At 44.4% G+C, this 16,008-nt stretch overlaps 1 protein-coding gene across 1 annotated transcript in view; it reads left to right on the top strand.

The window, feature by feature from the left end:
• Window positions 1–3,352: 3,352 nt before the first annotated feature.
• Window positions 3,353–16,008, top strand: part of STT3B (STT3 oligosaccharyltransferase complex catalytic subunit B) — a 64,259-nt gene continuing 51,603 nt past the window's right edge. Inside the window, exon 1 of the mRNA XM_080933924.1 lies at window positions 3,353–4,052. Coding sequence (XP_080790050.1) covers window positions 3,745–4,052 — 308 coding nt within the window. The 5' untranslated portion in view covers window positions 3,353–3,744. The remainder of the gene's footprint in view (window positions 4,053–16,008) is intronic.

The following is a 16,008-nucleotide window of genomic DNA, read 5'->3' as shown; positions in this document are numbered from 1 at the left end:
TTTATTTGATGCAAGGGCTCTCCGGGCAGAGGAAACAGAGAAACATTCAGACAGGCTTGGGTCACAGGGGATTCTCTTCCTGACCTTCAAGAAGTTGAGCTGCCTTACCGTCTGCCTGCATGAAGCTACTAATAACTGATGCCGGGCGACTGCTCCCCTTTAAACCAGGCGCTGGGTCGAGCTCTACGCATGAGCTCATTCTCTTTCTCAACAGAACCCTTCTGGGAGGGGACAGTCTGAAAGCACCGAGGCATGGAAGGAAAGCGACTCGCCAAACGGACCTGAGGAGAACTGAGTAAGGATGGTGCCTGGTGGTGCCTTCAGGTCCATCTTACACCGTGGTCTCTTAGCAGGAGATTTAAACTCGTGCAAACCCGTGGTTTGGTTTTTCCCGCTCTGCTTTACTCTCTCTAGCCCCTGACACTGTTTTCCTGGCCTGACTTCGTCCTCTGACTTCCGGAGAGTAGTCTACGGTCTCTCCTTCCAGCTGTGTGAGTGCTGACGTCCGATCCAAGCACCAAACTTGCTAAGGAAACTGGTGACAGTCTGATTGCCAGGATGAAGGTTCACTTTTCCGCTCAACAAGGCCATGACGGGCACCTAAGAACCAGGCAGTTCATGTATACAGTGGCTCACACACAGAAGCATCCTGAACAGGCTGGACGCTGTTTTTTTCTATGTCGAAAAAGCTGTCAATCCAGAGCATGCACTATCCGACAGCTTCTAAGGTCTGGGAATAATAAACACCTGGACTCTTAGATCATCTACAAATGTGCTCTTACTGATCCTCTCTCAAAGCCCTTTCCGTATTTACAGACCCCGGAGTCTTCTTAAAGCATACCCTGGGTCACCTGACTCATCTTAAACACTCTACATCCAACCTCAAACCCTCCATGGTCTCCCAAGTTAAAACCATGTGCACCGTTCCTCCCAGCATGACCTCTCCCAGTCCCCTCCCCAGCACTACAGGGCCTTTGCTTCTTTCTTCCTCCCTCTTATGCGACCTTATCTGCAGTTAGGCTTCCTCTGGTAACAGCTTCCATTCTGTCATCTGCCAACCGTCCCTGGACCATCCGCTAGTGTTTGCCACAATTCACACAACAGGCTTACCGGCACGCTGGGGATGAGGAGAGGACCCATGTCCCTCCGGTTTCCTGCTACGCTGTGTCCTCATGCCTTTCCAGGAGCTCATTTATCCTTGTCCACATCGTGTTTCCTTGTGTTTCCTAACAATGTCCCATAGTGTTCTCAGATAAGCTCATTTTTATATTAACAAGCCAGGCAAGTATGAGGACTTCAGTTTGGTTTTCCAGAACCCATAAAAGGCTGGCTATGATAGCAGGTGCCGACAATATAATCCCAACGCTCTATGACAGTGCCTCTCAACCTTCCTGATGCTGCGACCCTCTAACACGGTTCCTTACGCTGTGGTGACCCTCATCATAACATTATTCCTGTTGCTCCATCCTGTCATTATGCTACCGTCATGAGTCACCATGGAAAGAGCTTAGGAGATAGAGGTTTGGCAGAGGGATGGAGACCCACTGGTTGAGAAACACTGCTCTGTGGAAAGACAAGAGGCCAACCTGGTGTGCCAAAAGGACCAATACCCGAGCATGTAGTTTGGCCTTCTTTGTATGTATGCCATAGTACACGTGTGCACACTCACACAGAGATGAAAGGCTGGTCCCACACAGGTGACTTGTGTTTTATAATTTATTGTAGCCCTTTCTACTCCCCTTCAGACAGGCCTCCTACCATTAAAAAGCCAAGAGGAAGAAGACAGAGAAATTCAACAGGGAACATCCGAAATACAAGAGACACCCAAAAAATGTCTAAAATGAGAGTGACCGGATAAACTCTGTTATTTTAGATTGACAGAACATTGGTTCATGAAACATGGGCAAAAAAAAAAATAAAATGCTGGCATTTTTAACGTGCACTTTTCTGAGAAAGGGCTCATCACCTCTCTTTGTTCAAAGAAATTGGTTAATATTCTACCATGAATCTCATTAAAATGTACATGTTTAATAAATGCTGGATATTAAATTGGTGGTGAGGAGGTTTATTTATGGAAAGCTTTTCATTTTCTCTGATGAGAGTCGATTTATTTTTACAAGGAAACCAGCAAAGTTAATCACTAGGTTGGGAGTGGCTGGACTTATTAGTTCAGTACATTTACCTAACCTTTGACCATGAGCAACGAAACACAATTTTATTTTGCAATTTTACAGGACTTAATCTTCACATACATATTTAAAATTCCGGTGTTATTTAACAAGATGGAAAATTGTGAATGTACAAGAGAAACCAATAAAATATTAACTGGCCCTTGTTTCCACAATAACCTCTGTACTTGCCAGGGGGTTTCTATCACAGCAATTCCTGTCTCCCAAGGATCCTGCAGATCTTTTCTCTGACTTTTGTGCTTTGGGGAATGGGCGGAGCTAGTTCTGGAGGAAGAAGTCGGTTATTAGCCAACTGCCCCAGACAAGGAAAAGTTCCTACACAGGGGTTTTCGGTCCTCTAGTTTGTTAAGTGAGAACTGGGCAGTAGTAATACAGTCCAGGAAAAGTTAATTTGGTGATGGAACGTGGGCAGGTGTAAATAATGAATTCTTATAGTCAAAAGATTGAGCTGCAAAAATAATGTCCTGGCAATTGGAAAACATAGGAAAAAGGTGACATTGTGTGTGTGCCCGCCTGGCTGCAGCTCGGACATCTGCCCTCTCCAAGTTCTCAGGGCAGCACAGCAGGGACAGAGAATGCGGCGACCCGGCCACTCACTCAGGAACGTTCAGCCCAGCAGCTGGACCCACGCGCCTAGGGCACCGCACCGCGCCTGCGCGCCCAGTCACGTGGCGGGCGCTCCGCGCTGAGCGGGTTAAAAGTCACGGCCGCCGAGCACCGGGCCGTGCCATGCTCTCTGCGTCCCTTTAGCCAACTGGGACGTGGAACCTTCTGCTCCTCGAGTCTGGATCCACGCGGGGAAGCGAGCCGAACCTCCTGGTTCCTTTCTCCCGGGCCCCAAATGGGCCCGCGCGCGAAACCGCGTCTTTCAACTGACAATGAAATCGTAGTCGCGGACGGCGGCGAATAGGCGCGAGGCCGCGAGGCGGCGGGGGATGGGGGGAGGGCCATTCAGCCGAAAGCCCCGCCCAAGATCCCGCTCGCGCTCCTATTGGCGCACGCCGCCATTCCGACCCCACCCCTTAACGGACCTGTCGCTCTGTGACAGGCGGAGGGGCCAGTTCCTGTTGGGCGAGAGGGCGGAGTCAAAGGTTGCCTGCGCTCCGCCCGTACTCCAGGGGCTCCTCCCCCTTTGTGCTCCTCGCGGCGGGGCGGGCGGGGGAATGTCATTGCCGCTCCGAGCCGCCGCTCCTCTGGCGCCCTCGTCCCGTCGGCTCTCGCCGCCACCGCCGCCTCCTCAGCCGCACGGGGGACACGGATGGCTAGTGGGGCGCAGGGGCCTTTTGGGTTGAGACCGCGGCGGTCGCGGCCACTGCTGAAGAGGAGACTCGGGATCGCTGCCGCCGCTGCCGCCTCCACCCCCAGTGTCCCGGCCTCGCGGTGCTGAGGGCGGGAGCGCGCCCGGCTCTTCCTCCGCCTCCGCCTCCTCCTCCTCGTTGTCGTCGCCGTCGCCCTCCTCCTCCTCCTCCTCCTCTGGGTCTCCGCCCAGCACCCCTCGCTCCAGGCGGCGGCGGTGGCCGCGGAGGACGAGCGAGACCCGCCGCCGGGGCACAACATGGCGGAGCCCTCGGCCCCGGAGAGCAAGCACAAGTCGTCTCTCAACTCGTCCCCGTGGAGCGGCCTCATGGCTCTGGGGAACAGCCGCCACGGGCACCACGGGCCCGGAGCCCAGAGCGCGTCCAGGGCGGCGGCGCAGCCGAAGCCCGGGCCCCCCGCGGGGCTGTCCGGGGGCTTGTCGCAGCCGGCCGGGTGGCAGTCTTTGCTCTCCTTCACCATCCTCTTTCTGGCCTGGCTGGCCGGCTTCAGCTCGCGCCTCTTCGCCGTCATCCGCTTCGAGAGCATCATCCACGAGTTCGACCCGTGGTGAGTGTGCCCGCCCTTCCCCCGCAAGGCGGCCCGCGGTCCCGGTTTGTCCGGAGCCCCTCGGATCCCACCCGGTCTCCCGCGGGCCGAGCCGGGCGCGCCCCCTGCCCGCTTGGCGAAGTTTGCCTGGGAGCGGAGCCCCAGTCCTCGGCCGCCGGGGTGGGCCGGCCCCGCGCCGGCGCCTCTTCCCCGCCGCGCCCGGGCTTGCTCCCGGGGCCCCTGCCCCACGCCCTCTCCGCCGCAGCTTTGCGCCTTGTTGCATTTTATTTCATTTCTCTGCCTTCTCCCATCGGAGCAGCCCCGGGATTGCCTCCTAGCCGCTGGAGGTGACTGGAACCCCTCGTCCGCTCAGTCTCGCAGTTTCATGCTTTCCCCCTTGTATTTTCTCTCTCTTGGAGAGTGGAGTGTTAGAATTCGGGGGGAAAAATATTATCCGGAAAGCGAACGCAGTAGTGGCGCCTCGTGTTTTTCCAGCGCCAGGTATTTTCTGGAGTGCCTCTTTCCCCCGCCAAGGCCCTTAAGTGCTCTCAGCTCGCCACACTATTTGCACAGTTGTATTGCGTTGCTTTTTAAAGCGAGATCGTTATTCTGTTAGCCGAACTCTCACCCTCGTTGTTACCACAATATCCGACAACGTTACATGAGTTCTTTTATTGGTCTCTGCAGGAAGGTCTGTGGAGACGAGAACAAACCGTACCACAGTGCTGGGAGCTCTAGATCGTGGTGCCAAAGTTGCACATGCTGCATGGCACTCACTGACTGACCTGAAGGTTTTAGGGACTTAACCCACCTCCGAACACGGAGTTACCTTATCGAGAAGATTGCTTTTAACTTTCTCCCTACTGGCCCAGCCTGAATTAAGTTGGGGTTTTTTGTTGTGTTTTGTTTTGTTTCTACAGATTAGAGATTAGGAGAGCGTGCCTCTTTAAACTAGTTTATTCCTCTGGCTGCCCTATCAACCTTGAAATAATCTTACTTGTAATTAGACCTAATTAAACGGTAGGGTATTTGTCTTACCATTTAAAATGCACAGAGAATCTTAAGGGTTAGTAAATATATAGGTTATAAATGAGTTTTGCGGGGCTGGGGGAGGGCTTATATGTAGGTATCGGATTTAGATAGGACTTGAAGAGAAACATCTATGCTGCAGTATCTGTTGGAACTCCAGAGGGGCCTACGGGAGGAAAAGCAGCAGCGCAGGAGTGGGATACAGCGTCGGCCTGTTCTGAGGTGTTTTCCTCCCATTTTAGAGGTTTCCGTTTTTTTTCTAACATTAGATTTGCTTTATAAGTGACCATTATGTTATTTAGAACCAGAGAAGAGAATCATGTTGGTGGAGATTACATATGGACCTGTGAGTATTTGTGAAGTCTTACTAACTGGATAAAGTATTCTTTTAGGAAACAATCAGTTAGATTCAAAATGAAATTGACCAAAAATGAAAGTCACTAGAATTTACTGAACAACATGAAAAGAGACGAAGATAGCACAGGGTATAACAAAAAACTGGAAAGATTTCCAGTATAATTTTACAAGTACTTTCGTAAAGTAACATTTTTTTTTTTTTTTTTACAAATGGAAGGTTGTTGACGCTAAGAACTCACTCAGAAGCTGAAATTGATGATTACAGATAAAATGCACAAATAAATGATGAGGTGACTTTAAAGGGTTTTGTCATGTTTTTTGTCATTTCCCCAGTAAAACTGCATAATGAGGAGGCTTAGCTTAGATAGCTTTAGGTGGGGAGCATAACTTTTTTTATTCATGAAAATCTATTTAGTTTGTATTCTGCTGTGTGTGGAAACAGTTCAGATATGTTTATCTTTCATCTGAGTCTGTTAGACTTAAATTTTAATTCGCATATACTGATCTGCAAGTGTACACAGCTAAGGCCTACTTACTTAGCTGTTTTCATCTTAAATGTTTGTTTATTCTTGATGAGATGTTTATGCTTGGAGTGTTAGAACATTCTAATTCACAGATAGGTGTAGTAAGGAATTGTCCCTGCGCCTCGATGTGCTGTGCGTGGTGACTTGTCTGTGGAATGCCTAATTCAGGAGACCTAATGAGAAAAATCAAGTTCAAACAAAAGGATACTGTGTTCACTTTAGTTTTTCTTTTCATGGCTGTTACTATTAGGCATGCTGTTCATTCTTCATCTCATAATCATTCTTGAAAATTTTACCAGGGAGGTTGTGTAGCTTGCCTGTTGCCTGTCATTACTTTTGACTTTTAAAACAGGTTTCTCCAAAGCTAATAAAAAGCGTCTTCACACTAGCTTGGAAGTAACTCAGATTATCATGCAGTAATATTTAAATGTTCTCTCTCCCTGTTTCTACAAACCAATTCTTGCCTGCCCTCCTTCAGCCCCCCACCCCCTTCCATTTCTGAATCCTTTCCATGAAAGGCTGTTGACAGTGAGTTGCTTCTATAAATTTTACAGTACCTCTTGAATTAGGAGACTTCAGGTAACTGCCTAAAGTGAGTTGTCACCAACTTACACCTGTTTTTAATGATTTTCCCCAAGTTATAACTCTTACCAAGTGCTGTAAGAGGTTCTTGACTTAATTACCTTTTATTTTGATAATTTGGCAATGTTTTAGGGTTAGAGTCTCACCTTTTGTGTGGGTGATTTTTCTCCCTTCTCAGTTGAGGAGATTCAGGGAAGCAGTTGAAACTGTTCTGGAGGTGCCAGACATTTGGTTGACCAACTAGTTTAACAGCATCTAACTTGATCCTTTTATCTGACATTGAGCTTAGTCCTTTCATAGTTTTGCTATGATTATGAACACTTGTATGTTACCTTAGCCAGACCTTTCCTGTTAGCTTCTGACAGGCTGTGGTTGCTTTCCCCATTAGCGGCTACTCTGAGATGTCCGTGTTCTTGTGGCAAAGCTTTTTGGGACTTCTCTCAGGAGAGAATTTGGGGGTTTAGTATTTAAAGCTTTAGGTTCTAGCTGAGACCATGGTATAAATAGGTTGATTAGTGCAAACACTTTTCAAAGGAGTGATAAGCCTTGGAAAGTAAACTTTATGAGTTGGACTGCTTCCTGTCTTTTGAGGTCTCCCATGCTTTTCTTTACAGATGACAAAAAACAAACTGTTGACCTCATTTCTGAAGAAGACAGAATGGTTAGCAAAAGCAAGCAGTTTTAGGACAGACAGTTCCTCAGATGTTTTGAAGCCTCCCTGACTGGAATCTGAGCAGCAGCAGTCCTGCAGTACCTCTAGATGGGGTACACCACCACGGTTTCACTGTGATCCACACTTTCACGGGGGGGGGGGGGGGGGAGCTGGGATCCTTGAGTCAGAAGTACTTGTAATAGGAAATGCTTGAGTGGCCGGATTTGATGATGGCTTTGAATCTGTGCCCACTAGCAGCCACTGTTCCCCTCTGGTTGTCATCGTTGCTCTCATGAAGCGTAAGATAGATCCTGAAGCAGATAGGATCTGTCATTAAAGTCCTTGGAATCTTTGCTTTTCCTTGAGGATTTTCTTTGCTTTAGGGCCAGACTAGGCAGGACTACATACTTCAAGTCATAAGTGGTTTGCATAAAGACAGTTGGTTGTCTACTGAGCATTAGAAACTAAAGTTTTCCCTTCTTTGGCTCTGAACCTATGGATGTGAAAGTAACTTAGCAGCCTGTCTGTGCCTGATCTCCATCTAGGCTTCATGCTTTCAAAGGTATTGAATGTATAGAAAAAAATGTAAGATAGTCTTCATTGTACTATTTTAATATTCACCAGTGCACCTGTGATCTCAGAGGTAACTAATACCAAGGCTGATGTTTTCTAAAGTCAAATCCTAGGACACGACACTGATGCAGCTGCTTTGAGTTAAAGCCTCTTCATTTCGGTAGTTCTGCCTTCTGCTAAGTGTGTTCTGAACATCCGGGAGTGTTGCGTTCTAGAGTGGACACTCACATCACTACTGCCTGTGTTCTCATTGATTTACTTTTCTTAACCCTCAGTGTCTGTGGCTGTGCTTACACCCTTCTAGACTCGGGAGTCTAGAGAGACTGCTGGTGCCTGCTCCTGTGATACAGGATGCTACCTTGCTTTCTCCATTCCATGATAAAGGACAACTTTCTTTCTGGACTGCATTTGTTTTCTGTAAAACCTGATCCCAGCATGTACAAATAACTCTTTTTCTATCTTCACTTGGATTGCAGGCCAGGATCAGATTCCTTCCCTTTCAGGTTTTGGTCAGTAATTTTACCTGAGTACACTGTAAGGTAGAGCATTAGCCATGTTTGTTAAGTGACTTGGCTCTGTTGTCTGGAGAGAAAAATCTGAAGTGGTTGAATTTTGGTTTTATCCTATTTCACTTGTGAAGAACTTGTAAAGTCCTGAATTGTATTATTTAGCCTGTTGTCATGATCATGTTTCATCCAAACAAATTAGGGCCTGAAAACATATATACCCAAATAAAAGGGGCCCAGTAAGGACCACCCTGCTGATTCTTCTCAGTGTGAAACAACCTTCTCCCCTCTTTCCCTCCTAGGAGCTTGCTGTGAAGCCTAGGCTGGCAGGTGGGGTTCCGGTGTGTCCTGCTTCTCCAGTTCCCTTCTGCCATGAATAATTACCTGAAACTTAGAAATGGGTAGAAGTGGCAACACATGAGAGGGAGAGGGAGGAAGGGAGGGAGGGAGAGAGAGAGAGAGAGAGAGAGAGAGAGAGAGAGCTCCTTGTCTAGTAGGAGTGCAGAGAGTTGGGGCACTTGTTCAGAAGTTCCTGTAATTTGGGGCAAATTTGTTTACTCATGTTGTAGACGGGCCAAAATATTGAAGTAATTTTTATAGTTTGAGTGTTTGAAAAAATGCTTTCTTAGTCTGAGACATCTAAACATTTTGGAATATACTTATCAACATATTAGTATCTTGTTTATTCACATCTGTACCAATTGTCCATTCAAATTTGTATCATTTAAAGATAAACAAATCTGTGAATTGCACTAATTAAGTTAGCCGGATCATCTGTAACCCTTCCTCTGTGGAACTTATTGTTGGGAAACATTAACAGAATTTTCAAGTGATATATGTAGGTTCAGCAGTGTCTCACTTTGTAGTTACCTTTCATTTGAGGAAATGGGATGAAATCTTGTTTCATAGACAAAGCACATTTGAGTTCATTGGTCTCCAGGTCTGCTTGAGTCTAAAGTCTGTTTTTAAGTGCCCTGCCTGTAATGCAGGTTTAAAAGGAAATGTCTCTCTCACTCTTTTTTCATTTTTTTAAAAAAATCCTTCCTGACACTGGATTGCTCTATATAGTTCTGGCTGTCCTGGAACTTAGAATAGGGTGGCTTCAAACTCAGAGATCTACCTGCCTCTGCTTCCTGAATGATGGGATTAAGGTGTACACCACCAATTTAATTTGCTTCTTAGACATCTGTTCTAAGTCTGTACTCATTGGCCCATTAAAATGCTTGGTCACAGCCCTCTCTAGTGAAGTAAGCTTGCTAATTGGATGATAGCTAGTTATTTTGATTGTTTTAATGTAGGAGAAGAAGAAAAGTTGATTTATGTTTTGTTTTTTGTTGAAGATGAGTAACGAATTTTCAGAAATGGGCCTTTTAAGAAGTAGCCCATTGAGAAAAAAAGATGATTGAATCTAGTTAAATAGTTTCACTAAGGTTTGTCTGTGCAAGGTTCATAATGTTGAGTTTGGAGGTATTCAGTCACCCCAGAAGTGATTTTGAGTGGACAGTTAATGCTCTTAGACTCAGAATTTTAGAGGTAAATAGATTTCAAAGTATATATGATCACTTATCCTATCTCCAAGACAAAGGGCCTGAGGAGTATGCATGAACTTCCTAAAGGTAGTTGAGGCCTCTTCATACTGAGGTGGTGTTTTTTAAGTTTAACTTCAGAATATGAGAAGACATTCTTTATATATTACCATTCATTTTGAATTGAGGGTGTTGAAAATAATAATAGTTCACACATAGATGTGGAAACAGGACTTTTGTATAAAGTTTAATTGGAGTTAGTGATGTAAAAAGCTGTGGGCGTGAGTTGCCTGTCACTGCCATAAATTCTCTTTACTGTGTGCTCATGCTTATCGAAAGAAATGTTCTTGGATAGAGTAGTCAGATTTTATTCATTACTAAAGTTCTAAAGTATCAGTTGATAAGCAAGTTGATAAGTTTCTTTTCTAAGCTTTATATATAAACTTATAACCCTTCTCAGTTAAACAGTTTTTCCCCCAGTATGGTTTTTTAAAAAGTGATTTCTAGCAGTACTTTCAACTTAACAGAACATCATTTTTTTTTTTTTTTTTAAATATTGATGGGTTTTTGTTTTCTCCTTTTCTTGGTATCTAATTTTACAGTTGGGGTGTGTGTGTGTGTGTCTGTCTGTCTGTACGCACACACACACCTGTGTACTGATATTGAAGGTGAACTATTGTGTGCAAAATTAGAAACATTAAAGTGGCAGTAACTCATCCCTAAAGTGTGCATTATGCACACCTTACATTATTTTGTTGCAGGGCAGATTTGTCTGAAGAAAAGCATGAGACTAAATTGAATGGCATTGAAGAAAAGGATCGTGCCCACGTTTATTCATGAAAGTAAATTATTTCACCGTGTGCAATTCACAACAAAAACTGAATGTAGAATTTTCAAAAAGAAAGTAACACTTTTGTAGTCTTCAAGATATTTTTTGAAAGTAAATCTCAAGTGCTTATATAAAAAAGAGCAAAAAGTGCATTTGCAAAGGTTTTTATTATAGGTAAAAAGGGAATTTAGTCTTTTTTTCTTTTTTTTTTTTCTTTTTTTTTCTTTTAAATAAGTACACTGTAGTGGTCAGACACACCAGAAGAGGGCATCAGATCTCACTTCAGATGGTTATATGAGCCACCAGGTGGTTGCTGGGATTTAAACTCAGGACCTCTGGAAGAGCAGTCAGTGCTCTTAACCTCTGAGCCATCTCTCCAGCCCGGGAGTTTGGTCTTCAGAAGGATTCAGTACACAGTAAATTGAGGACTGGATCCATTGTGTTCGTGACCATTTTCATCACCTGTGAGACTGCTTCTGCGGTCCCTGTCTCCCACGTTGTAACCTAACCTAACCTAAGTAACTGTGTCCTGGCTTGTGTCATAGGTGGTAAGCTTTCTGTATTGCTAAACTCATCGCTTAGGTAACCTGTTTGAGTAAAGTGGAATTGTAGCTTTTGTGTTCTGCTCTCTTTGTTCATCCTTTTTGGTTAGAAGAGTCAGAACACTGAGCAATAAGTAAGGCTCAGCAGTCTAGCACTGAGGTTTTGCCTGTTTTCTTTATAGCAGGAAGTACCTATAAAAAAAGAAGGGAAAAGATAACAAGGTATCAAGTGATCTTGTAAAAAATTTTAATTTAGTATTTTATGTGTTCTATCTACATGTATATACATTGGTGTACCATTTGCCCACAAAAGCCCAAAGTTACAATTTTGTACTGCCATGTAAGTGTTGGAAATTGAACCTAGGTCCTCTAGAAGAACAGCTAGAGCCATCTCTCTAGCCCTAGATAACACATGATCTTAAAACCAACTCTTTAGATGAAGTCATCCTTTTCTCTAGGTAACCCTTGAAAGATTGAATCTCTCAGAAGACAGGATATAGGAAGCAGGGCACGGGGACATCATTTGGGAGACAAAGGATAATGGAATAAAAAAGTTACTGTTCAAGAACTGGGCTTTGGGGAAGGAGCTACAGTGGTGCTGGCCATGCTATGTGCCTGCAGTCCTAGCTATCTGAGAGACTGAGAGGTGCAGGGGTGATGACCACCCTCCACACACTGCACTCCTGCTGCCTCATGGCGTACCTTCGCCAGCTCTCTCTCCCTCGGGGTTTGCTCATCCACATCCCTTCTACCAGCGGATGTCCAGGACCAGCTCACCCACTCTCATGACCTCGGAGTCAGCTCTCCTGACTTCTTCAAGGGGTGAGGGGACAGGGAGCACCCTCTACCACCACTTCCCAGTAGAGGGGTGGCAGGGCCTGGTCTCCCTCTCTCTCCTCAGAGCTGTCTCCTCCGTTCTCTGTCCCTCTTGACCTGGGCCAGCATTACTGAGCTGCAAGGCCTGCTCTCCCAGGTGAAGGGCAGGAAAGCTGCCCTGAGCTCATGACCCTGTGGGTCGCTTTCTCAACTGCTGGAGGTGGTGAGGGGCAGGGGATAGGCGTCATCTTTGTGCCACCCACAGCAGACAAGTCTCCAAACCTCTCTTCCTAATGCTAAAGCTGCTCCACTTCTTTCTCTCCCGATAGACCACCACATACTCATATGTGTGGTGCTGTGTCCTGTTTGTGCCCTCCCCACCTCCCGAAGGCTCATGTGTCTAGTGGGACTCTGGGTGACATCTTCCATCTGTGCTGCAGGCATGGTAGCAAGCGACTGTCTGTGCCGCCACCCTCATCCCCACCCCCTCCCTGCTGTACACTGGAGGGCAGAGGGCAGCTCTCTCTGTCTTCCTCATCCTGTGCTGTGCTGCCTGGACTTGATTTGATTTTTGAGTCCTAGGCATAGGACAGCTTTGGCTATCAAGCCAGGATACACAAAGGACTGCCATCTGCTCTGCCCTTGACTGATATAAAGCCGCCGCCACCAAGGTGTCTTCTTTGCTCATTACAAGGTGTGTGTGTGTCGAGCACACACATGTGTATGTGTTCATACATGTGTATGCTTGCTCACATGAGTGAGCAGAGCCTAAAGGTTTGTCGTCCTTGGATCACCCACTGCCAATAATCCAGAATTTCTCATCTGAACCTAGAGTTTGCTGACTGAGCTAGTCTAGTTAGCCAGCCCCCTCAGGGATTCCTCCTTGCCTCCACTTCCCTACAAAGTAGGATGCTGGGGAACCGAACACCAGTCCTCATATACTTTACCCATGATTCTGGAAAGAGGGTGTTGACATCTGAGCTGCAAGGATTTTGATATGTTGGGGTTGGTGTGTGTGTAATTACTAGTTTTGGTTGGTGTGTGTTTTGTATAGCTAAGACATATTGAATAGCTTCTTTGAGTTCTCAACAGCTTTTTGGGTTGCTTTTTTTTTTTTCCTAGTGCAGTGTTTCTCAACCTCTGGGTCATGATCCTTTTTGGGGAAGGGAGCAACAGATGACCCTTTCACAAGAGTCACCTAAGACAGAGAACATGTATTTACATTGTGACTCCTAACAGTAGCAAAATGAGTTATGAAGTAGCAACAGAAATAATGTTATGGTTGGGGTCACCACAGCATGAGGAACTGTATTGAAGGGTCACAGCAGTAGGAGGTTGAGAACCACTGCTCTTGTTTTGATGGTTACTAAGTTGTATCCTTTTCAGTTTGTTTCCTTGATTGTTTGCTGGTTGTATCAGGCTTCAAGAATATTGAGAAAGTCATATTTGGAAGTTTCTCAGAAATTATTCAAATCAAATCACTTCAATTCAAAGTGATAAAAGGTTGTTGACTTTCATGTAAGAACCTGAAGCTTTGAGATTGGGTGTCTGTTAGCAAATGTTTTATGGTATCAGGAAAGTGACTCTAGTTGGGAAGGCTTCCTTTAATAATTAGCACTTAAGTGAAACAGATTTTTTAAAAAAAACTTAGATTTCTTTTTGGTGATTAGAATGATTTTGATCAGGTTCGGTGGTGTTTCTACTGAGCTTTAGTATAAAACTCCATGCTGCTTAAGTGGATAACAGTTTATTTCTTTTGTGAACAAATAATGGGTTGTTGTCAAACTTAATTTATTGCTGAAGAAAAATTTAAATCTGGAACTGCCTTTCTTAAAACTCGGTTTACTCAGTTGAGTCAGCCAGCATTTGAATTTTATAGTCCAAACTTTAAAACTGTTCAAAGAAATGTTTAACGTATCCCATCATCCTAAACTCCATGCAGGGAATAATCCAAAGGCCTTGAGGTTAAGCTCCCGTGGGTAATAGTCAGTGCAGTGTAAGGATAGAAGCCGTTTTTATTGCTCCTGAGATTCCTGTTGTATGAGTTCTGAAGTGTCTTAACTCCTAAGTGTCTTAACTGTTGTGAACCATGCCAGGTACACTCCTTTCAGGAAAATAACCTGAAGGTTAGCCAGTATAGGCTCTATTCATAACAATATAAAACAGTCTTCTGCTAAACTTTACTGAGGACTGCGCAGTTGAATGAACAGTCTAAAGCCATTTTTGAAGTTTTACATTTATAAAGTAAAAATAGTTAGAGACTAGATTTTTGTGGTTATGGGTTTTTGTTTTGTTATCCGAGTTTGTAGGGCATAGTCATTTGGAATTTGGATGCTCATTTGCCCCTTTAGTGATGATTTAATGTTACCAGAGAAAGCAGAAAAAAGTTCCTTTCAGTCAAGAACATCATTTGTATTCTCCCTGCAGTATTTGGCACAGTATTAGGGGCATAGTGCATACTCGTGAATATTGAAAACCTTTGTCTCTAACTATATACCGTCTTAAAAATTAACTTCATCTTAAACAGTGTGTCTTGTCTTGGTGAAACAGTCATGTAGTGAGTCTTGGGTTTGGCTGTAGTGTCAGCAAAGTCATATGCAATGAACGTTGTAAAGCCACTTTTACAGGAATGTTAGTCTTAAGGAAGAGAGGGCTGGAGAAGAGACGACACTATAGCAGGAGAGACGGCACTATAGCAGGAGACACTATAGCAGGAGAGTCGGCACTATAGCAGGAGAGACGATACTATAGCAGGAGAGACGATGCTATAGCAGGAGAGATGACACTATAGCAGGAGAGACGACACTATAGCAGGAGAGATGACACTATAGCAGGAGAGATGACACTATAGCAGGAGAGATGACACTATAGCAGGAGAGAGCTGTGAGCGTCACTGCGGCTGCCAGCAGTGAGGGTAAATGGTTAGAGAAGATGATCAAGAGAGAGTGTAACTTTAGTTGTGTGCACATTTCTTACAAGCACAAATAACTCTGAGTTCCTTTTCATGTTTTAACTCATTAGTTAAGGAAAATTGAGTCAGACAAGAAAGACTAGTTAATATCTACAAGCTTCCTGAATTATAAAAGTTGCATTGTTAATTTTTGAGACGATGAATGGAAAAGATGCCATTTCAATAAAAATGAGTTTACAGGCTAGGGTTTGAGGAATGGTAAGAGCCGACATTATTGTTACTAGCTAGTATGTACTAAGTTCATGTTGACAGTGAGTTAAAGTCGGTTTAGATAATTGATCATTCATTACTCTTTCTTGATTGAACTCAGTGATAAAAGTGAATGATACTCAGATCCAGCAGCACTTGAAAGCATCAGAGTTTTGACCTTTTAAACTTAAAAATTAAAGGGTACTAAATAAAAATACTCATTAGAGCAAATCAATCGCTGTATTTGTGAAAGTGTCTTTGCAGTGGACATAACTTTGTATCTGAAGTATAGGTGGGTCATTGGATAGTAGCTATTAGTGAACTAGTGTTAAATAAACCAAAATATGTTATTAAAAGCCCAATAGAAATGATTGATCTGTTAAGTATTTTCTTTGAGTCCTCAAACTGAAAACCTGGAGTTGACCTCACAGAATTTTTTTTATTTTTAGCCTAACAAAACTATCTGCCTCAAAAAACAACAACAACAACAAAAAAAAAAAAAAAAAAAACCAAAAAAACCTTTTATTTATCAATGTATTTTAAAAAGAAAGTCTGTTAGTACATGCTCAAAGCCCCAAGCTTAGTCCCTGGGCAAAGCACATTGACCAACGCTGTATATTCATTGACTTTAAAGAAACCATGCACCTATCCATGGGTGCGTAATCTGGTTCTTGCAGCACGTTTATTCTAGACTTTGACCAAGAGAGACTTTCATTTCGCACACTACATGGCTGACATTTGAAGGAGAGGAACAGGGTGATGAGGCCATGTGAGATAAGGAAATGGATCTAATCTAACACGGCTTAAAGGACAGTTAAACACTCAGTGGAAGAAATGAGCAACAACTGGTTGTTAGATTGACTCAGTCACTTTATTAAGGG

The sequence above is a fragment of the Micromys minutus genome (assembly GCF_963924665.1).
Source record: "Micromys minutus genome assembly, chromosome: 21".
Taxonomy (NCBI): domain Eukaryota; kingdom Metazoa; phylum Chordata; class Mammalia; order Rodentia; family Muridae; genus Micromys; species Micromys minutus.
Note: the sequence above shows the minus strand (reverse complement) of the source record. Positions and strands in the feature narration are given on the sequence as shown.